This window comes from Mustela erminea, chromosome 4, assembly GCF_009829155.1.
Source record: "Mustela erminea isolate mMusErm1 chromosome 4, mMusErm1.Pri, whole genome shotgun sequence".
NCBI classification, from domain to species: Eukaryota; Metazoa; Chordata; class Mammalia; order Carnivora; family Mustelidae; genus Mustela; species Mustela erminea.
This window is the reverse complement of record NC_045617.1, coordinates 82,079,558-82,101,979: the sequence shown is the minus strand read 5'-3', so window position 1 is coordinate 82,101,979 and position 22,422 is coordinate 82,079,558. Positions and strand designations below refer to the sequence as shown.

The 22,422-nt window shown below is 43.0% G+C and overlaps 1 protein-coding gene across 1 annotated transcript; it reads right to left on the bottom strand.

Moving 5' to 3' along the window:
- Positions 1–7,817: 7,817 nt before the first annotated feature.
- Positions 7,818–11,335, bottom strand: LOC116589352 (ferritin light chain-like). The gene is given in 4 exon segments (XM_032341341.1): positions 7,818–8,071; positions 8,074–8,100; positions 8,103–8,460; positions 11,198–11,335. Coding segments are annotated over 4 exon segments (777 nt in total).
- Between the last annotated feature and the right edge of the window lie 11,087 nt (positions 11,336–22,422).

Here is a 22,422-nt window from a genome sequence, read left to right as displayed (position 1 = left end):
AATAAGACACTATTCCTACTCGTATGAGATTTTAGAATAATACGTTTTTGTCTTACCTCTGTCTGCATAGAAGATTCACTTGGAGAGGACTTCAAAACACTGATGTCAGCAGTCTGTTTGCAGGAACTCTGACTTAAATGGTTTGGTGTGGCGTCTAGGACATATTTTTAAAAGTCTTAATTAAATTAATTAATTTATTTGAGAGACAGAGAGAGAGGGCAAGTGGGAGAAGGGACAAAGGGTGAGGGAGAGGGACAAGCAGACTCCAAGCTGAGCACCACACAGGGCTCTAGCTCATGACCCTGAGATTGTGACCTGAACCAAAACCAAGAGTCAGATGCCATCGGAGCCACCCAGGGGCCCCAAGGACATTTTGGTCAGGTGGTTCACATGTGTAGCCAGAGCTGAGGCCCACTAAGGCAAGACTGTGGGCTCTGCACCTGTAGCCCTCTGCTACAGGGCTGCCTGGGTGGCTCAGTGGGTTAAGCCTCTGCCTTCAGCTCAGGTCATGATCTCAGGGTCCTGGGATCGAGTCCCACATCAGGCTCTCTGCTAGGCAGGGAGCCTGCTTCCTCCTCCTCTCTCTTTCTCTACACTTGTGATCTCTCTCTGTCAAATAAATAAAATCTTTAAAAAAAAAAAAAAGAGCTGTGCTACAAAGCAGAATATAATTGAACACTTTTGAGACAGGCACCACGGCTGAGATGAGGTCCCCATTTCCCAGGGCTTCCTCATAAGCACCTGGCGCCCTTCCCTACTGCATTCTGGGTTAGCTGTTCACCAATCTTGTTTCATAAATCCCTACACTTACTGCAGATAACATTTATCACTAACTTTTCTTTTTCTTTTTCCTTTCTTCATTCATCTATAATCAGTGTTTTTGCTGCTGGACTAGGTTCTCTCAGGTCAGGGACCAAGGTCTGCAGTCAGATTAAAGTGATTTCTCTTCTGGCAACTCATTGTACAGGTAAATTACTTAGCTTCTATGCATCCTAGTTATTTATCTTTAAGATGTCAATAATAATAGTGCCTAACTGAGAGGGCTGACATGAAGATGTAATAAAATATTGCCTGTAAAGCATTTTGTTCAGTGCTATGAGCCAGGAATGTGAGCTATTGTTATTACTAGTCCCTCTAGCCCCAGAATCTGGCATTATTGATTCGAACCTGCTAAGTACTTAATAAATAAAAATACTTGACTTCCCAGGCCAGATTTATTGAACCCTAATGAGCAGGGAAGCACTTCTTTAACAAAAGGCAAACTGCTGAGGGTCCAAACTGTGCCTCCATGCAACTTAGGGAAAGGACACTGTGCTGGTTTAGCTCTGCTTTTTCCCCACTGGGACCAATGTGCCATGGTCAGTGCCTCCGGAGGCTGAGCACTCCTGACTGTATCACAGGGGCTCCCTTGCCAATAGACTTGGGTTCTGCTCCTGGGAGACCCGAGAAGGAGAGTGAACTGGCAGAAGGAGAGGTGGGACCTGTATTGCTGCTCCCTCCCTGCTTGGGGCTGCACCTCTGGCTGGGGCTGCAGCTGTCCACACCGCCACCTCCCGTTGGGAAGGAGGCTAGAGCTCCAGGGGTTACAGGATTCCATGAGCTCCATTTCCTTCTGGGCTCTGGGGTCTAGGAAAGGTGCTGGCTTCCTGCTCTTGCCAGTGTCCAGGTCCAATATCTCTCATTGCTCTCCTTAGCCTTGTCCACACACGGGAAGGCTGGGGAGGTCAGCTCTTCATCGAAGTCTTTTGAACTGAGTTGGACTCAGTTTCCTATTAGGTGCTCGTCTAATACCTGCACTTCCCTCAGTGACATTTTACTGCCCTCTGCTGGAAATTTGTGGTAAGCAAAATACATTTGTTAGGTCTCCAAAGAGAATGTGACCCTTTAGACGTGGGTTAAACAACTCAAAGGACAGTGAAGTTACAGGCACAGCGTTAATGAATTAATGTACCTATAAGCCATATTTGCCTCAGAAAGGAACCTCAAAGTCTCTTCACTTAGTTATTCGGGGTGTCACCTGTGAGCGCTTCTGTATCCTGTTTTTCTCTTCAGTCTCTTTCAAGTCCCCTTATCAAGTAGTCCGCCCTCCCTTGGGGAACGCCAGTCTTTCCCACCAAGTAAATCATCGGAATTTGGGGAGTGGGCATATGTATATGAGAAATTGTTCATTGTTTATCTGAAGTTTAAAATGCAATTGGTCATCCTGTATTTTTATACGCTTCATCTGGCCACGATTTCTGGGACCGTTAGCAGTAGTAGCCGCACAAATGTAGAACAATGGAATCAAAAACATGAGAGCGATGTGGTTGATTCAGGGTCACACTTCTACAGGCCTGATTTGCCCTAAAAAGTATAGTCTTTCTCATTGCTTGTCACTTGAGGAAATTTCTCTCTGTCAGTGCTGGTATGTTTGTTCCAAGTGCTGCTTGGCCCTTCCTGGGATGTGAAAACAAATAATACCATTTACAGTATTGCTTTTTTAAAAATTAATTAATTAACTAATTAATTAATTTTAGAGAGAGAGAGAGAGACAGAGAGTGCACAAACGGAGGGATAGGGGAGAAGGAGAAGCGGGCTTCCTGCCAAGCAGGCAGCCTGATGTGGGCTCAATCCCAGCACCCCAGGATCATGACCTGAGTGAGGGCAGATGCTTAACTGACTGAGGCACCCAGGCATCCACTATTCACAGTTGGAAAGTAATTTTATTTGTTTCTATAAGATCCAGATTATAAGCACTAATAGAAAGTAAACGGCTGGGGCTCCTGGTTGCCTCAGCTGGTTGGGCATCCAATTCTTGGTGTCTGCTCATGCTTCCTGCTCCGTGCTCAGTGAGGAGTCTGCTTGAAGATTCTCTCCTGTTGCCCCTCCCCTCACTCTCTGTCTTTCTCAAATAAATAAATGGATCTAAAAAAAAAAAAGGAGGGACACCTGGGTTCCTCAGTCAATTAAGCAGCTGCCATCAGCTCAGGGTATGAACTAAGGTCCTGGGATAGAGTTCCGCATCCGGCTCCTTGCTCAGCAGGGAGCCTGCTTCTCCCTCTGCCTGTTGCTCCTCCTGCTTGTGCTCTTTCTCTCTTTCTCTGACAAGTAGATAAATAAATAAAATCTTTTTTTAAAAAAATGGAAAGGGGAAATTTTTGTTATTATTTGCATAATTTTCAGTCTCAACTTTACTGTCTTAATATTATTTATTGATGATTAATAATAAATATTTAATCACTTCATTTTTAATTAATTTGACATACTGCTTATACCCTGGTATAAATTTTCATCTATCATAATTTACCTCAAAGGCTTTATTAAAACACTACACATTATTCAGTTTTTTGACCAGGTCATAAAATTATAAAAATGCCCAAAACACCCTTACTCAAAATCTTTGTCTATGGTGTAGCTGTCTCTTTTGTTATGTTTCCATTCACTCTTCATTTACTAACAAATATTTCTAATACATATAATGAAAATGACACTTGATAGGCACAGTGTGCAGACAGGATAAGACACCCTCACTGACTCTCAACTTCATGCTTTGACAAGGGCACCACAAATGCTTGGTGGTTCATGTTAGTTACTTCTATATAGCCAACTAATCCAAGTCTTATTGGTTTGAAACAACAGCATTCATATCTCACAGTTTCTGTAAAAATGATTCAAATATGTAGTATTCCCTTTTTTTCCCCTTCTGCCCTGAGCCTCTTCACTATCTCTCCATTCCCACTACTGCCATCCCGGTTGGAGACCGCTGTTTCTCTCTGCTGGATTCTCACCAGATCCTCCCAACAGCTCCAGGCTTGGTTACTCTTGTCCCTTAAACACATTCTCTACACAGCAGGAGAGTGATCTTAAAACCAAGCCAGATCATAAAACTGCTTTCTCAGGACCTACTCCAAGAAGTTGCGTGCGTTTATAGCTCCTGAATCTGGGCACAGCTTGGCCGGGTCCTTTGTTCCAGAGTCTCAGAGTTGGCCAGGGCTGTAGTCACAACTCAAGGCTTGCATGGGGAAGGAGCCACTCTCAGCCCCTTCATGGGCTTGTTGGCAGATTCAGTGCCTCAAGGGCTATGGGTAGAGGCCCTTAGTTCCTCACTGGCTGTTGGCTGGAGGCTGGTCTCCGTTTCTTTTCACGTAGGACTGTCCATACCGTAGCTCAGAACACGGGAGCCAGTTTCTATCAGAGCAAGCAAGAAAGAGGGCCAGGCGGGCTCCCTGCTAGGCCAGGAAACCTGCTTCTCCTTCTCCCATTCCCTCTGTTTGTGTTCCCTCTCTCGCTGTGTTTCTCTCTGTCAAATAAATAATATCTTTAAAAAGAAAGAAAAAAAGAAAGAAAGAAAGAACGAACAAACGGCCCAGGGAGGGCAAGCAACAAGCTGCAATCTTTTGTAACTTAATCATAAGAGTTACACCCTAACAGTTTTGCTATATTCTCTTTGTTAAAAGGAAACCTTTAAGTCCAGGAGAAATTAATTTTAGGAGCAAAACTGAAGGCACCTTTACTATAATTTCTGGCTTTGTTTTCTAGAAAGTCTGACATCATTGAAATGACTGCCTTGACCAAAGAAGATGGGGGGGGGGGATGATTTTTAAGTGAAGGGGAGGGTGGGGGTGGGCAGGAGATATTTCCCAAGTAAAGAAGTTGGCAGCCAAGGAAGCTGGTGAGCTCTGCTGCCTTCTGGTTGAGTCGGGTGAGGGATCAGAGTTGGTTTTAGCTGGAATTAAAGACAATAAGTGGCTATTTCTTACACACCCATGTACATTTGTGTGTTGAGAGTCATGGTCAATTCTGATATTTGTTAATGTTTCCTCACTATGAGAGCAGACACATGATGAAGAGGGTACTGACACCAAGGCTTTCAATGAACCAGATGGTTAGTTTATGGATTTACATCTTGGTGTGTCTAATTTAAATTAGTTGTTTGTAGAATTCTGTAAAACCTATTAAATCATGTTAGGTAGAATTAGTTCCAGAACAATTATTGATGTTTGCACAGACTTAATATTCCTTTTCATAATTATTTTCCAATGCATGAAATGCTGGGGTGGGGGAGGGAAGGCCAGAACAAATGAGTTTTTGCCTATTTCACTTTCTATTTTTAGTTATCAGAATATAGTATGTATTGGACTTGGGAGATAAAAATGTTACAAACATTTTTGAGTTTGAGATAAAATCTTCGCAAAATGAATAAAAATAATGATACATTCCATGCCTCATTCTTAATTCTATTGCTTCTTCCATTTGCAGGAAGGAAGAGGCATTGGCAAAAGCATACACTTTAGTGAAAGAATCAAGAATTCATGTAATGACTGCCACTATTTATCACTGGAGTTTCAATGTAAAAATGTCCCCCTACCCACAAAACAGAAAGCTTTTTCAGACAAAAGTATAGTTAAAAAAAAAATAGTACTGTATTGGTCTCTTTTGGACAAGAAAGCCACAAGGATAAATGATATACTGTGCTTCAGCTTCATTCCTTAGTTAATCGCAATACCATGGAGCAAAAACAAGAAGAAATTCATCTGCCTGGCACCTCGACAGTCAGATCACACTACTCCTTTCTCAAGACCCACCCAAAGCTTCTCATCCGGCTTTGAACAAAGCACAAATGATTTAGATCTCCCGGGGCAGCCTCCCTAACATCAACCCCTCTCTCCTGTCACTCTCCTAAATCCTTTGTTCCGGACCTCACACTTAATTCAGATGAGCCAAGCACAGTGAAAAACAAACAAATGAATAAACAAAAAGCAAATCTGCTAGAGGTAGTCTCAGTATGCACACTGATTCTTTTCAATAAACAAGTTTCCCATTAGCTTTTGCCTGCATCCATTTAGGCTCTGTCTCGTGTTGGAGCCTCTGGTTCATTCTGTCAAATGACTGAATAGAATTGAGGACTTAGTGTGGGAAGCAGATTCACACAGCCTTCTCTGCCATTACTCTCCAAGGTGAGAGAAAATGACCTGTTTGGCTGTTCAGCTAATCCTCTGAGGAGAATTAAAAGGTTCATAATGTATCTGTGTGATGAAGTTTAGCAGTAATATCTGTGGGCAAGATAGTTCATGGTATTTAGAGATCAGGCAGTGGGTTGTGAGCTTGCGGCAAATTTATTTGTTATTGAATTCTCTCTCTTTCGGCTCATCCATCCTCATGAGCAGACATGTAGTTTTCAAAAAATAGCCTGTCAACAACTTTGGAATCCCCCAGTTAGTGAGGTCCTTAGAGAGGAGATACATTTTCTTGATTAAACAATACACTGTCACACTGGGCAGACTTGAAACGGATGGGAAAAAATGGAGTTATTAATCATTCTCAATGCTCTTTGGAAAATGCAATTTCTATTTCAGCAAAGCAAATCATTTCTCTTTGGTTAACTAACAAAAGTGGACTGCAAAGTCTCCTTACCTTTGGGTCATGCCTGAGAACTCAGGTCTGTGAAGATTCGACAGGACCCACTTCCTTCTCCCAGTTGTCTGGGTGCGGTGGGCAGGGCTGGGGCCAAGCTAAGGTCACTTTTCCTGGACGCTCTATGTTATGACTCCCTAGAGCTCTCCCAGAGCACATCCTGCCTCCTGGGCTTCAAGTTCCCTAAAGAAAATATAAAACAATGTGTAAACCACAGAAATATATATTAATGAGATGATGAAAAGGGACACCAGATGGTCCATTAAAAGCTTTTGTCGTTTCCTCCAGAGATTCACAGAAATGCCTATCCGGCACCTACAGGGTGCTTAGCGCTTGGTTAGGATGAACAAGCCACTTATTGGGCATTCAGTAATGACATAGATACAACAATGAATAATGTGAGTCAAATATAGCATGATAGAAGACAAAATCGGACATCACAGGAACAAAAAGGATGGCGATTAAGAGACATGAGATAATCAGCAAAACCTTTAATAGTCTTCAATGATGAGAATGATCTGCCTAGCAGCCGAAGCCTTCATTGTTCTCCTTATGGAGCTCGCTGGATCACTTCCCTAGCTGTTTTTTGTCAGCTGACATTGGATGTCCTCGGAAATGTGATCATTTCAGCAAGAGCAGGCTCCTCCTACAGACACCTAGGTCCTCCTGAGTTCTTTTATTTACCTGGGCACTCCAGAAATTTGCAGTGTATGGTCAGGCTTAGGAACCATCCAGTGTCATGTTTGCCTTCAAATCTAGACTCAGGTTTCTTTGAAAGCAACATGATCTTTCTTACCAACACTCTGCTTGCAGTCTGGAGAGGACTGATTCCCCCAGCATCTCAGGATGGGGGCAGAAGGGCATTCTCCCAATCCCCAGCGCTCCTAGCCAACCAGCACTCCTGCTTGCTCCTGCAAAAGCCTTTCTCTGAGGGGCTGGCCCTTTCAGCTCTCTCTTCTACACAGCTGTCCTAGCTCGTCGCTCTTCACACTCAGTAACGGCTGCGTCTCACTGCCTCTCTCTTTCTCTTTCTTTTCTTTTTTTTTTTTTTTTGTCTTTTTTTCCCTTCTGTTTTGTTTTGTTTCCTTTTCTTTTCCTTTCTTCCTTCCCTCCCTAGCTTTCCTTTCCTACCCTCTATCCTTTCTTCCTCCCTTCCTCCTTCCCTCCCTCTCTCTCTCTTTCTTGCTTGCTTGTTTGTTTGCTTTCTTCTCTCTCTCCCCCTCCCTCCTTCTCTCCTGCCTTCTCTCTTCCTTCCTCCCTCCCTTCTTTCTTTCCTTTCTTCCTTCCTTCCTTTTTCAAAAAGCTTTATTGTTTCCATTTGGTTCAAGGCTTGGGAGAGGGTTCTCAGGTGGTTAAAAGGTGCCTGGTGGCTGCGGGGAAGGTTCACCCACAAGCCTGGCACCGGGGGGATCCCAGAGTGGCCCCTAAAGTCTGCTGGGCTTCCGGGGCTCCCAGTCATGCTTGGGTGAGCCTTCGGAAGAGAGATACTTGCCCAGGCCAGCCTGGGAGCCAGCCAGCCTGTGGAGGTTAGTCAGGTGGTCATTCATCTCCTTAGTAAGTTTTACCTCCTCATCCAGGAAGTGCTTCTCCAGGAAGTCACAGCGCTGGGGATCTTGCCAGGCAGAACCCAGGGTATGCAGATCCAAAAGGGCCTCGTTCAGGTTCTTCTCCAGAACCAGGCAGTTTCTGTGGCATCCAGGGTCTTACCCACTCATCCTGGGACAGCCTCTGCACATCCTGGAAGAGGGTATGGCTGCTGCACTGGTTTTGCATCTTCAAGAGAAGCTCAGTAGCCTCACACGTCTCAGCCAGCAGGTGGAAGAAGTGGCCCACAGCCTCCAGAGTCACATCTTTGCTGCAGAAATACACGCCCAGAGAGAGGTTAGGTGCAGGAGGCCCGCAGATGCCTGCTAACCAGGCAGCTGATCGCGCCTTCACCTGGGTGGAATAATACTGCTGAATCCGGGAGCTCCTGGTCGATCGGCAAGTAGGAGCTAAGCCTGGAGTAAGGTGTTGGCTGGTCTCGGGGGCAGAGGGTGACAAAGAATATGGCTCTGAAGGTTGTGACTAGAAAAAGGTTGGAGGGTTGTCAGAGGCTGAAAGAGGGGCATCCCTGGGTCTGTTCTGTCCACACACTGTTGAAACAAGAGACAGATCTGTGGGACCTCTGGGTGCACTGGCTCACTCTCTCCCTCTTCAACTCAAACCCCACTATTACTGAAGGAGCCTAGGCTTTGGAATCAAAGAGAACTGGGTTTGAAACACAGCTTGACCTACCACCAGTTGTGTGACCAGAGGCAAGTGGCCTAACTTTCGGACCCCTAGTTTGTCACACGTAACACACAGTAATGATGCTTTCTTGAAGAAGGCTGTGAGACTCTGCATGTAAATTGCACACCCCCATGGGAAACTCACAGAAAAGCATAAGTGCTGCTTCGGAGGATTGCTATGACGTGGAGAGCATAGCCAACACCCTCAGTTCTCCCATCTCTGCTGCTCCATCAAGCTCCCCAGCACGTAGTCCTTTTCAGCTTTGGACTACCTCATAGCATTCAGAACAGCTCCTCGACCAAAATCTTAAAGATCTACATTTTTCCATTACCTTTTCCTATTATTCTAGCCCTCTTCCTTTTATGCTCATGCTGTACCCCTTCTCCAATTTTTTTTTTGGATCCTCCAATTCCTCCTTGCTCTCCTTCATCTCTTTTCCAATGTCTCAAAGCGTAGACGTCACGATGTCATTGATAACGTTCTTTTTTTTTTTTTTTAAGATTTTTTTTATTTATTTACTTGAGAGAGAACATGAACGAGGAGAAGGTCAGAGAGAGAAGCAGAATCCCCTGGAGCTGGGAGCCCAATGCGGGACTCGATCCCGGGACTCCAGATCATGACCTGAGCCGAAGGCAGTTGTCCAACCAACTGAGCCACCCAGGCGTCCCTGATAATGTTCTTTGACAGCTTTCTTGCTTCCTCATCTTTCCAGCAAAATTCCACCGCTACGTCAAACCAGGGGGTTGCCTCTCCTGTTTTTATACCCAGTCTCTAGAGAGCTATTAGGAAAACAAGATTAAACTTCGGTGAGCATCTGTAAGTATACATTCTCCAACTAGCTCTAGCGAGTTTCTTCTACACTCTTCACTCTTCGACCTAGGACATTCTCTTTGAGTTTCCTACACATCAACTTTCTGAAAGCTCCCCGCTGAAGTTCTAGCCACAAGCATCCCATGAGAGGAACTTCCCTAACTGTCTGCTAATCCCCTCTCTCAATCCTTCCCCATGTCCTCCTCCTATAATTACAAAGATCCACATGTTAGAAGGCTCTGTACCTCATCTTCTCTTATTTCTTTAACGACATCATTCTCTTCATCATCTCTGCTCTCTTCGGTTGCATTGCCCTTCCTCTACCTACTTAATCTGTCTCTCAAAATATGAATGTGTTCAGTGTCTTCTCTTCTTCATATGCTTCCCTTCCCCAGACACTATTGATTCTCAGTTTGAAACATTCCTCCTGGTGTTCACTCTTATAAATCTTCAACCTCTCCTTCTTCCTCCTCGCTCCCTCCACCCACCCCCCTTCATCTCGGGTCCTCTCCTAAACACGTGAACATTTCCTAGGGTTCCACCCTCAACCCTTCTCTATTGTCATTCTGGATTCTCTCCTGCAGGGCTGATAGTCACCACATTTAGCACCTGGCATGGGTGGACACTGACAAATCAGGACAGATCCTGGCCATAAGTGTCTGACAGAGCTATGCTAGTGCATAACAGCTGAGCACTAGCCCTGACTCCATGGCACCCACAGTCACCAGGGTCCCAGATCTGCACCATCAGCCAAACCGCTTTCATAAATCAAAGTGGACATATTCCCTCGGACGTAGCACAAGCACCATAAATTTAACATTTGCTAAACTGAGCTTTTCCTTTCCTCTTTTCTTCAAATGTTTCTTCTCCTGCACTGTACTTCTAGGGAGCTAGAGAGGGTGACAGCACTTTATTCTGTCTTGAGTAAAACTGTTTCACCACTGTGATCTTGGCATTTTCTACCTCGGCTGCAAGGGAGAAGAACACAAATCTTAAACTGTGAACTTCCCTGCTAAAATCCTATGACTTCGTACTGCTTTTAGGATAAAATTCACACTCCTTAGGACATACAAAGCTCTTCAGGATGTGGCTTTGGGTGGTCTCTTTAATCTGGCTGACTTCTCAGCACTTCTCTCACCATCCTTAACCCTTTGTGCTCTCCACTCCGTACTAGATGGAGCCCTAAATATCAGCCCCCAAAGGCTGTGGTAGTTTTTGCCTTGAGCCTTTCCACAGCATCTCTTGGCTACCTGGGCCATCATATCACCACTAACTTGCCCTGATCTATTTGTTAAAACAGTTCCTGCTTCCTTTTAAAAACCTAGCACTACCCCCCCCCCAAAAGACAAAACAACCCCTAGTCAGAGAGATGTTTAGTCTTTTTTTGTTGTTGTTTTGTTCTTGTTTTTAAATACTTTATTTATTTGTCAGACAGAGATTACAAGTTGGCAGAGAGGCAGGCAGAGAGAGAAGGGGGAAGCAGGCTCCCTCCTGGACAGAGAACCTGATGCGGGGCTGGATTCCAGGACCCTGGGATCATGACCTGAGCCAAAGGCAGAGGCTTAACCCACTGAGCCACCCAGGTGCCACACTTTCTTTTAGGAAGACTTCTTGAACTCCCCACTGTCCAGCTGAGGTTAAACATGGTCCTCCTGCTCTCATTACGCCTCCTGGTTACCTCTTCCATTTTGCTGATCAGAAACTACCACACCTCTCTACTTACCTGATTAGCTCTTCCTTGCAAGGGGAAGTCTTTGAAATCAGTCAGATCAGCAGCTGGAGCACAGAAGGAGCTCAAGAGTTTATGGATTGAGGGGCTGATGGCACCAAGAAGGAAGAGCGTCAATGAACACCAACACATCGTGTCTGTTCATTGTCGGTATATAGGTTTGCTTATCATTTGAAAAGGCTTGAAATTAGTGAAGCAGATAGTACTGCCTAGTCTTTGTTCGGTGTTTGGAGAAACTATCAAGACACACGAAGCATCCCTCAGGAGTTTCTGAGAATCTAACATTGATGAGAGGGCTCTGTGAGCACCTGCTGCCTCCCTGTAGACACGGTGATTGCCTAATGAATCTTGACTAATTCCACCTCTCTCGGTGCTTTGCCAAAACAGACCCATAACACTTTAGGTTAGTTTCGTTTGCCACCATCCTCCTTTCCAGATTTTTCTTTCATAGAGTAAAAATGGACATGCCAAATGGACACATGTAACATTCTCAAATCACCTTGTTTTGTATTTTGGGTGCTCTCCCAAATCCTGCCTCTATTTTAATCATTTCAGTAAAACTACATGATTTATCTTTTAATGTTTCTCTGTTGCCCTGTAATTTTGTGACATCAAACTGTATTCCAGACACAAATTATGATTTAGCTTGTGTTGTTCTGGATTTTGTATAGCCTCCAGCCATTTGATTTAAAAGTTTGAGAGAGAAGTGTTGCACTTACTAGGAGTTGAGTGACTGTGTCTGGGGGAAAATGCAAATCTGCGAACGGTGAAGGAAGAGGTCACCTTTAGTTACTGGAGCATACAAAGTAGTTGGGAGCAGATTAACTGCACAGTAGTAAAGGACTCTTTCTTTAGAACCAACTTTTAAATTATTGTCCAAATTTTGGTTCAAACATTCCCTCACTTGCCCTTCCCATTCCCATTTCCTACTGCCTCCCAAAGGAGATTAGCAAAAAGTGGACAAAATTAATTTCTCAAATTCTTTTTTTAAAAAGATTTTATTTACGTATTTGACAGACAGAGATCACAAGTAGGCAAAGAGGCAGGCAGAGAGAGAGAGAAGGAAGCCTGCTCTCTGCTGAATAGAGAGCCCGATGTGGGACTCGATCCCAGGACCCTGAGATCACGGCCTGAGCCAAAGGCAGAGGCCTAACCCACTGAGTTACCCAGATGCCCAATTTCTCAAATTCTTTTTTTTTTTTTAAAGATTTTATTTATTTATTTGACAGAGAGAGATCACAAGTAGATGGAGAGGCAGGCAGAGAGAGAGAGAGAAAGAGGAAGGGAAGCAGGCTCCCTGCTGAGCAGAGAGCCCAATACGGGACTTGATCCCAGGACCCTGAGATCATGACCTGAGCTGAAGGCAGGGGCTTAACCCACTGAGCCACCCAGGTGCCCCTCAATTTCTCAAATTCTTAAGATGAAAAAAGTTCAGGCCTATTATATTAGAGATTTTATCCTTCTTGTGCCAATGCTGTTGATGATAATTTGAATTTTGCTTATGATTGAAATACAAAGTAACTCCTTCCATCATGTGACCCTTGCTGGGGCTTCCTCATCTTATTGTCTATCTCAGACCATTCTCAGTATCTTTCTTTCCAAGGCTTACCACCACTGGACCTTGTGCTATGTTGTGAATGTCCAAATGGCAAGCCTGGTGTTTATTAATTCCACATCAGCATTAGGGAATATAATATAATATAATATAATATAATATAATATAATATAATATAATATAATATTGATCACACATGATGTGCTAGAACAGTGCTGGGTGTTCACAGATGCTATCTCATTTAATACCATATTTCTAGTGATAAAGAGATTATTCTCATCCTGTTAGATAAGTACATTGGGGTTCAGAGAGATTAAGCAATTTGATTTGACCAACAGAGCACGGAATGTAGGGAATCCAATTATGGTTGATTCTGAAAGCTCACTATCGTTCTTTTATACAGGCTACATCCTGCTATGACTAGGGAATATCACAGATTTAGCATTTAATTTCCCTGTTATGAAGTTTTTCTCTTAAAAATTTCATTGTGGTTCCTAATGAATTCTCCATGCCCCTTATAAAGTCTTCCGAGGATACCGTGTGCACACATACACATACGTGGGTATGTGCTGGAAATTAGGAGTAGTTCTGTTGATACATTAGGGTATTTAGCCAATAGCATTTATACCGAGAATTCTTCCCTTTTCTATACTTCCCAATTTGAGAGTTTTATAAAATGGTCTATAACTTACAAAATCAAGATGTAGATCAGCACATGGTTTGCACAAACTTTGGAGTAGTTGACACAGTCCAGATTCCCTTTGCTCTTCTTCATCTATCCTCCGTCCTCATCTGTCCTTCATCTGTCCTCATCGCCTTCTGACCTCATTTTCGTCTACTTGCATTGTATTCCCTTGTGACTTGGTCTCAGTTGATATCAATTCGTAGCAGCCTACTCCAACCCTTTCTTCCCTTCTCTTCCCTGGGTTGGTTTGTGTCCTTTTCAATTAACACTTTCTCTGTCTACTCTCGTCTTTGATTTCTTCTTCGTCAGAACCACCTCGTTGAAACAGTGAGAGAAAGGGTAAGTGACTGTTAGCAGTATTTCTATAACTAAATTTAAAAAGGACATTGGTTTATGAATTTTTTTTTTCTTTTTAAAACTTATCCTCAGTCGTTGGACAATGCTGGTATATGGTGAGCCCTCAACAAATATTTCCAGGTTGTTTTGTTGGTCAGGGCTGTGTATGAGGTGATGCAAACATGAAGGCTACACAAAATGGCGCTCTCTCTCTCGCTCTCTCTCTCTCTCTATATATATATATATATATTTTTTTTTTTTTTTGAAAGAGAGGGAGAGACGTTGAGGAAGAGCAGAGGCAGATGGAGAGAGAGAATCTCCAGCAAACTACGCCTGAGTGCAGAGCCCAGTGAAGGGCTGGATCTCTGAACCCTGAGATCATGACCTGAAGTAAAATCAAGAGTCAGATGCTTAACAGCATGAGCCACCCACATCCCCCCAAATGGCGTATTTTAACTATTGTTAGTTTCCATGTCACACGCTTTGAAAGTGAGCAACCCAGTGAATGGGGCGAGGCCTACTATCTGCCAGCTACATCTAGAGTAAAAATCTTTAGTGAGGAAAGTCTCCTTAATAAAAGGAATACTTTGGCATTATTTAAGTGCCAAATTAATTAGATGATGTGGTATAAGTCATCAATAGGGGATCGCATTACCCAATCTTCCCAGCCTTGTTGTTCTTCTAACGCCATGCTTTGGACTCCTAATACCTGCTTTGCTCCATCAGCCCCAAATCAGTCTTTTCTCCATTTTCACTTGCTGAATTACCTTAAGACCTATGTGTGCTCCCAGAGCAACCCATACTTCTACTGGCAAAGCACTCACAACAGTTTAAATGATGTGTGTGGCTGGGTAATATATCATAACCTCCCTGTGAGGCTATAATACTCTCATTGCTTCAGAGAAACAACGTGGAGAACAGAAAACAAAAGACTCCTTCAACATTTTGGAGGAAGAAGGGCTTCCCCCATGGCAAAATTTGCTACTGTGCTCACCAAAACCTGTTTCTTTTTCTTTTTGGACACACAGCTAGCTCACACTTTTCAGATTCCTTTGCAGTCAGGTGAGACAATAACTAAGTGTGACCCATGGACAGACCTATGGATTGTTGATAAAAATGATCTCTGCTCTTCCTTACCTGGACCCAGAGACCCCCAATCAGTCCCCCACGCTTCATCTTCTCCACAGCTGACTGCATGGAGAGGATGCTAAAGACACAGAGGACAGTGAAGCCACAAAATGGAAGGAAAGTGGATCTCTGCATTGCCATAAGAAAGGTTTCAGGCTAGAGACTTTCAGCAAACTGTTTAGTGACAGAATGAGGATGGGTGGCAGAAAGACCTGATATAGACAGGTTTTTGGAATCTGAGCACAAATATGGAGACCCAGGTTGGTAGCACAACTCTAGCAGAACTGTGGTGACTGTGTAGGCTGGAAGACGGAATGCATCAGATGGAATGCTGGATGTCTCAGCAGATGCATGTGCTCAGGTAGCCTCAAGTGGCCTCAGGAGACAGTGTCACCTTCCTAATCCAACCTCATTAACTCCTCAATACTTTCTATGACCCATCTCCAAAATTATATGCAACCCATGAAAAGAGGAAGTCTCTAATGGGCCGAGATGAAGTTTCTGTTACTCTGGGGGAATGGGAGCTTGAATTGGAAAGTAGGTTGGGTTATTTTTCACCACTGAATATGAGGAGCAAGATTCATTCCCACTCCCTCCTTTATTTGTCTCTTTCCTGCTGTACTGTGAGCTCTGTAAGGTAGGGCCTGTCCAGTTCACCAGGTTGTCACCAATGCCTGCACATGGTAGGCACTCAATGACTGTTTATGAACGTGTGAGCAAATGAATAGTCTGTGAACAAAAGAGTGGTTCCATTTCTGTCTATCAATGGTGTGTGTGGGAAATAACTTCAGGGCAGCAAGAGCAGAGAACTAAGTTGGGAGAGTTTTCTGTTGGGGATTTTGTTCTTTTCTTCTAAAGGTGGAAAAACTAAATGTTACTGAATCTATTTCCTGAGAGACAATATTAGCTGTTGGGTCTTAAAATAATAATTACCGGGCACCTGAGTGGCTCAGTGGGTTAAGCCGCTGCCTTCGGTTCAGGTCATGATCTCAGGGTCCTGGGATCGAGTCCCGCATTGGGCTTTCCACTCAGCAGGGAGCCTGCTTCCCTCTCTCTCTCTGCCTGCCTCTCTGTCTACTGTGATCTCTGTCAAATAAACAAATAAAATCTTAAAATAATAATAATAATAATAATTACCAATGGCAGGACACTACCACCTTTGTGAAGGCTTACTCATTCATGTGAGGGTTTGAAGCTCAGAAGAAAATAAACAGATGTTCAATGGCAGGCTTCCGCAGTGACATTTATTTTTATAAAACACAGGCTTATACATCTCATATATTGTGTCTTCATAACTTTGATGTCAATCATAATGAGTACAAGCAGGTATCAATAGTGTTTTTATATAAACTAGAAATACTACATTTGTTCATAACTTGAGAGTGGTTATTTTTGATATACAATGACATAAGATGATTTCAATTCTGGGTTTTCATTTTATGTGATAATTATGATCACAATAATAATTATCAACATTGTCACAATGGGGACCATTTATTGAGTGCTTACTTGGAATATTGGTTGTTTCATTAATTTTGAACCTATGGTTTAATTGGTTTTCAACCAATGCCTAGAGAAGAAGAAGGTGTCCTTCTCCTGTCCCTCTTGAGATCACATCTTGAGAGGCATTATGGGAGCAACAGAAAGTCTCAGAGAGATCTAGAGGAATCAAAGTATTGGAGGCTAGAGTCTGACCTTTCTGAACATAGCCTGGGACGATGCCAAGATGAAGAGAAGCTTTGAGTTCAGCATGGTAGACGGTTGAATTTTGGGCTCCAAGGGATATGTCTACCCAAAACTTCAGAATGTGACTTTATTTGGAATAAAATTCTTTCTGATGTAATTAAGGTAAGGGTCTTGAGATTATATCATCCAGGATTAGGTTGGGCCTTAAATCAAATGATGAACATCCTTATTAGAGACAGAAAGAGAGAGATGGGGAGAAGAGGCCTATGAAGAGAGGAGCAGGAATTAGAGTTCTGCAGCTGTAAGCCAAAGAATACCAAGCATTGCCAGTGGCCACTAGAAGCTTTGAGAGAGTCCTGGAAAAGAACAGATTCTTTCTTCAATCCCACAGCAGGAATCAAGCCTGCAACACCTTGATTTCAGATTTCTGGCCTCCAGGGATATGAAAGGATAAATTTCTGTTGTTAAAAGCTACCCAGTTTGTGAGAATTTGTCATGGAAGCTCTGGGAAACTAGTACTCGAGCAGCAATAGCCAGGCATGGGTCTGTGGGCAGTCTTCCAGTCACGTCTTGCAAATCAGTGTACACACGGCCCCCTGAGCGTCCCAGCCCAAAGGGGTGGTTCTCCAGCAGAGAGCTGGAGCAGACAAGAAGAAGCCTGAGGCCAGGATAAGGGAGGATAAGAGTGTGGAGCCCAGTGTAGCAGGTGACTGCCCAGCTGCCAGGAAGACTGAAGACCATCATGGAGGAAATCCTCAGGACCTTGGAGGAAATACATAGTCCAGGAACTTCTCTGTCCACTTCCAGGGTGTGGTATGAGCTGCCTTTGGTTTTTGTTACCCTGGAAGAAGAGAAGAGATGAGAGAGAAAAGAAAGCCTGAGAACTGAATACAGTTGACTTTTGAACAACATGGGTTTCAACTGTATAGGTCCACTTATGCATGGATTTTTTTTTTCCAAAAATACTGTACTGTACTGATAATGTATTTTCTCTTCTTTGTGATTTTCTTAATATTTTCTTTCCTCTGGCTTACTTCATAGTAAGAATACCATGTTTAGTACATATAACATACAAAATATGTGTTAATTGACTGTTTATGTTATTAGTATGTTAACAGAAGTCTATTATTGGTAGTTAAGTTTTGGGAGAGTCAAAAGTTATATATAGATTTTCAGCTGTGTGGGTATCAGTATCCCCAACACCTGTGTTGTTGTGTTCAAGGGTCAACTGCATTTATCCAAAAGAGATGAAGTGTTTACCTGAAAGACACTATTTTATACTGGAAAGGAAAATTACCTTTAACTGACATGTTTAACTTTTCCCCTTGGTGATTGTTACATAGGAAGCTCAAAGAATAGGTAAGTTACAGAAAACAATTAACTTTTTTTGCACATCTGAGTTGTTTGTGTGAATTCAAGAGTGGAACACTTCATCTCTGTCTTATTTGGGATGAAGTCTTCCTCACCAGGCCCTTGTGCTTCTCTAGCAAGAATGTGGTGGTTCCAACCCCACCCCCAAAAGGCTTCCAGATGACTCAGCATGGGATCCTAGCAGGAACCCAGCGTAAACTCCAGATGAGACCTTGCCTAATGTATAGTGTGCTCAACAGGTGTGAGTTCTTTTCTTTTTTTTTCCTCCTCCCCAACTTTTTATCATGAAAAGTTTCAAATACACAAAGTAGTTGAGAATAGTTTAATGAACACTCTCATACTCACCACTGTCTTAGATTCAACAACTGCTAAGGTTTCCTCATTCTCTTCTTATATATGTGTGTATGCACATTATACATGCATATTCATAATAGACTTTTTTGAAGTATAATTGGCAAATAATAAACACTTTTTTATTCTTTTATTGTAAGAGATTTATTTATTTGTTTGAGAGCATGAATAGGGGGTAGGGCAGAGAGAGAAGGAGAGAGAGAGAATTCCAAGCAGACTCCATGCTGAGGGCTGGTGGAATTGATGCTGGGCTCAATCCCACAATCCTGAGATCATGACCTAAGCTCAAATCAAGAGTCAACACTTGGGGCATCTGGGTAGCTTGGTTATTAGATGTCTGCCCTTGGTTCAAGTAATGATCCCGGAGTCCTGGAATCAGGTCTCGCGTCAAGCGCCCTGCTCTGCTGGAAGCCTGCTTCTCCCTCTCCCACTCCCCCTGCTTGTGTTCCCTCTCTCACTGTGTTTCTCTCTGTCAAATGAATCAATAAAATCTTAAAAAAAAAAAAAAAAAGAGTGAGACACTTAACTGACTGAACCACCTCAGTGCCCTTAGGATATATTTAAAGTTTACAATTTGATTAAGTTTTGCAGTCTGTATATACCTACGAAACCATCATCACAACTGAGATAACAAACAAGACCATAACCTTCACCCAAAAGTTTCTTTCTGCCTCTTTCTGATATCTCCCTCCCCAAACCACACATCTCACCATTGATCCCCAGGCAGCCTTTGATCAACTTCTGTCACTGTAGATTAACTTAAATTTTCTAGAATTTCATATTAACGGACTCATGCAACATATACCCCCCACTGCAGGGGCTTCTTTCACTCAGCATAACTATTTTGAGGTTCATCCAGGTTGCCGCATGTAGAGTAGTTTATTTCTTCTATTCCTAATGTCCTATTGTATGTAAACCAAAATCCATTTATCCATTCATCTGTTGATGAAAATTTTCATTGTTTCCATCAGATAAAGCCACTAGGAGCATTCGTATTGGAATCTTCATGTGGACATATGCTTTCATTTTTGGGTGCATATCTGGGAGTGAAATACTAGGTCATATTGCTATATGTGTATGTTTAACATGTAAAGAAACTACCAAGTTGTTTTCCAAAGTGGTAATGCCAAGTTACATACCTACCAGTAGTGTATGAGAGTTCCAATTGCTTCTAATCCTTGCCAACATTTGTTATGTTTAAGTTTTATAATACTAGCCATGCTAATAGGTGCATAGAAGATTCTCCTCATGAGTTTAATTTGGATTTCTCTGGTGTCTAATGACCTTGAATATCTTTTCATGTTCTTTACCTTTTCATACATTTTCTTTGGTGAAGTGTCTATTCAAATCTTATGTGGTCTTTAAAAATTGGGTGTGTTGTCTAATTACTAAGTTGTAGAAGTTCTTTATCTATTCTGGAAAAAAACCCCTTGTTTTGGAAATATTTTCTTGTATGGCTTGCCTTTTCATTTTTCATAACTGTGTCTTCAGAAGAACAGAGTATATAATTTTAATGATGGTTAGACATGCAACTTTTGCCTGTACAGATCTAGGAGGTGCACTCTGACTCCAGATCCAGCAGTTGTAGAGGCGGTGGTTTCTTGATCCTTGCACAAGACCTAAGGAAGGAGATTCCTGGAGCTAAGGGCTGCAGCAGCCGTGCTCCGATTTCATAATGTGCTGGCCATTTGCCTCTTTGCTTCCACTCCCCCCTGACTTTCTGTGCTTTGTGTATAGGTAAGCTCCCTTTGCAGATCTCCTCCCCCACAGGTGCCTTGTTATGTTTGACCAATGGGTGACAACGTCAGGAGACTGGTAAGGTGGAGATGGAGAAGTGACTTCTATCCTTCCTTCAGTATTGTGGGGACTGCAGTGGCTGAGACTGAGCTAGCAGAAGCAGTAGCTGGAGTGCACCCTCTGGTGTCTGCACAGGCAACTCAGGTTCAACAGGAATCTTGGCAGCACATTGATCCTGTGCTAGGGAATGCTGTTTTCCCTTTTGGATCCTCAGCTATAGCCAGTTATGGCTTCCCACAGTTACCCTTCTCCGGGGAACATTATTTTTCTTCTTTTTGTCTTTCCAGTTGTTCCAACACCCTTGCAACCAATGTCTATATTAAATTTCCTCTGTTTGAAGGGTGCCTGGGTGCCTCAGTTCATTAAGCACCTGTCCTCCACTCAGGTCATGATCCTGGGGTCCTAGGATGGAGCCTTGCCTCCTAAGGCTCCCTGCTCAGTGGAGAGTCTGCTTCTCCCTTTCCCTTTGCCCCTCCTGCTGCTGGTGCTCACTCTCTTTCCCTCAAATAAATAAATAAATACAATATTAAAAAAAAAAATTTCCTCTGTTTGAAATTAAGAATTTCTTTTTTTTTTTTTTTTTTTAATTGAACCTGATATGACTTCCTTCCAAGCATGACAGAGAATCCTGTCCACCAGCAGCCTAGCTCTGTGGAATTGTTCTAGGAAGTATTCCTTTTATTTATTTTTTTAAAGATTTTATTTATTTATTTGACACAGAGAGAGAGAGAGTGCAAGCACAAACAGGTGAGCTACAGAAGGAGAAGGAGAAGCAGGCTCCCCGCTGAGTAGGGAACCCCATGCCAGGCACATCCCAGGACCCTGGGATCATGACCTGAGCTAAAGTCAAATGTTTAACCCACTGAGCCATCCAGGTACCCCTCTGGGAAGTATTCCTGAAGGTTCCATCTAAAGACTTTCCTCTTGCCCTTCCCAATTATCCAGGAAGCACCAAATTTCTCAACTTAAAACTCTTTCTGATTAAAATAGCCAAAGTGATTTCCATTCTCTGCAAATGGAACAAGATTCTGGAGTTCAAAGGCTTAGTCATCTTTTGATAACTTGTGTTTAAAACTTCTGTACAGGGGCGCCTGGGTGGCTCAGTGCGTTAAAGCCTCTGCCTTCGGCTCAGGTCATGATCCTAGGGTCCTGGGATTGAGCCCAACATTGGGCTCTCTGCTTGGCGGGGAGCCTGCTTCCCTTCCTCTCTCTCTCTGCCTGCCTCTCTGCCCACTTGCGATCTCTGTCTGTCAAATAAACAAATAAAATCTTAAAAAAAAAAAAATCTGTACATCCATCTCTCTGGCCTAGTTTTGGCCTATGGCCAGTAAGTCACACCTACATTCTGGTGACCAGGGACCCAGAATGTCTGAGTGTGCTGAATGACTGCTGATTGCTGATGAGAACACAGGGCACACAGGTCAGAAGTGTTTGTGGATTTCTTTGTTGGGTATTTGTGACCACAGTGATCAGTTATATGATGTTATTTATATGTTTTGTTTTTGTTTTGCACACACTGACAGTAAAAGAAAGTGTAGTAGATATGCACGCTTTAAGTTTTAGACAGATCTGAGTGAATTCAGCTCTTCCACTTACGGCTTGCAGGTTAATCCCACAGAATCTCATTTTTTCCCCCACAAGAATGAGGGTAAAATGTCTGCAACAACTTTATAAGATTTTTGTACTGGAGTAAGTGAGATAACCTGTGTGTATATATATATATGTAAAGCACTTAGTGGTTTTGCCTGTAGGTATACCTCTTAAGGACATGAAGGTGTAAATTACTAATTTAAGCAAATCCACCAACTTGAGAGACTGCCTGGTCAAGGCCAATCTGTGTCCCTGGATACTGTGACTTCTTTTCCTGAGACACACCCAGAGGTGTTTTGTGGGCTAGATGGACTAGAGGCTGCTTTGACGACTAGATGAGAAAATTGCCACTTACTACTGTGAGCCCTATTGATGACTGATTATTTAGGAGAGAGCATGCAAGGAGCGCATTAGGAGGAGCCTGGGGAAACTCCACAGACCTTTCCCAATAAGCAAAATGTAGTCACCACCATTTCACAGCAAACTGCAAAAGGCTGCTACTAAATGTGTTCCACTTTCTCAATAGAGTGCAAGTTTTGACTTTGAGGACCATTTTTGGGGAAAGTCTTAACTCACCAACAATTTTTTTAGACAGTCTTCCTGAAATGAGGGCTGTTTCTGGGGATATGCCTACAGACATCCAGGAATGATTCTTGAAGGGGAAACTGTAGAGAAAGTTTTGAACATCAGAGTGATCAAAGGGCTGCCATGTCCATTAAC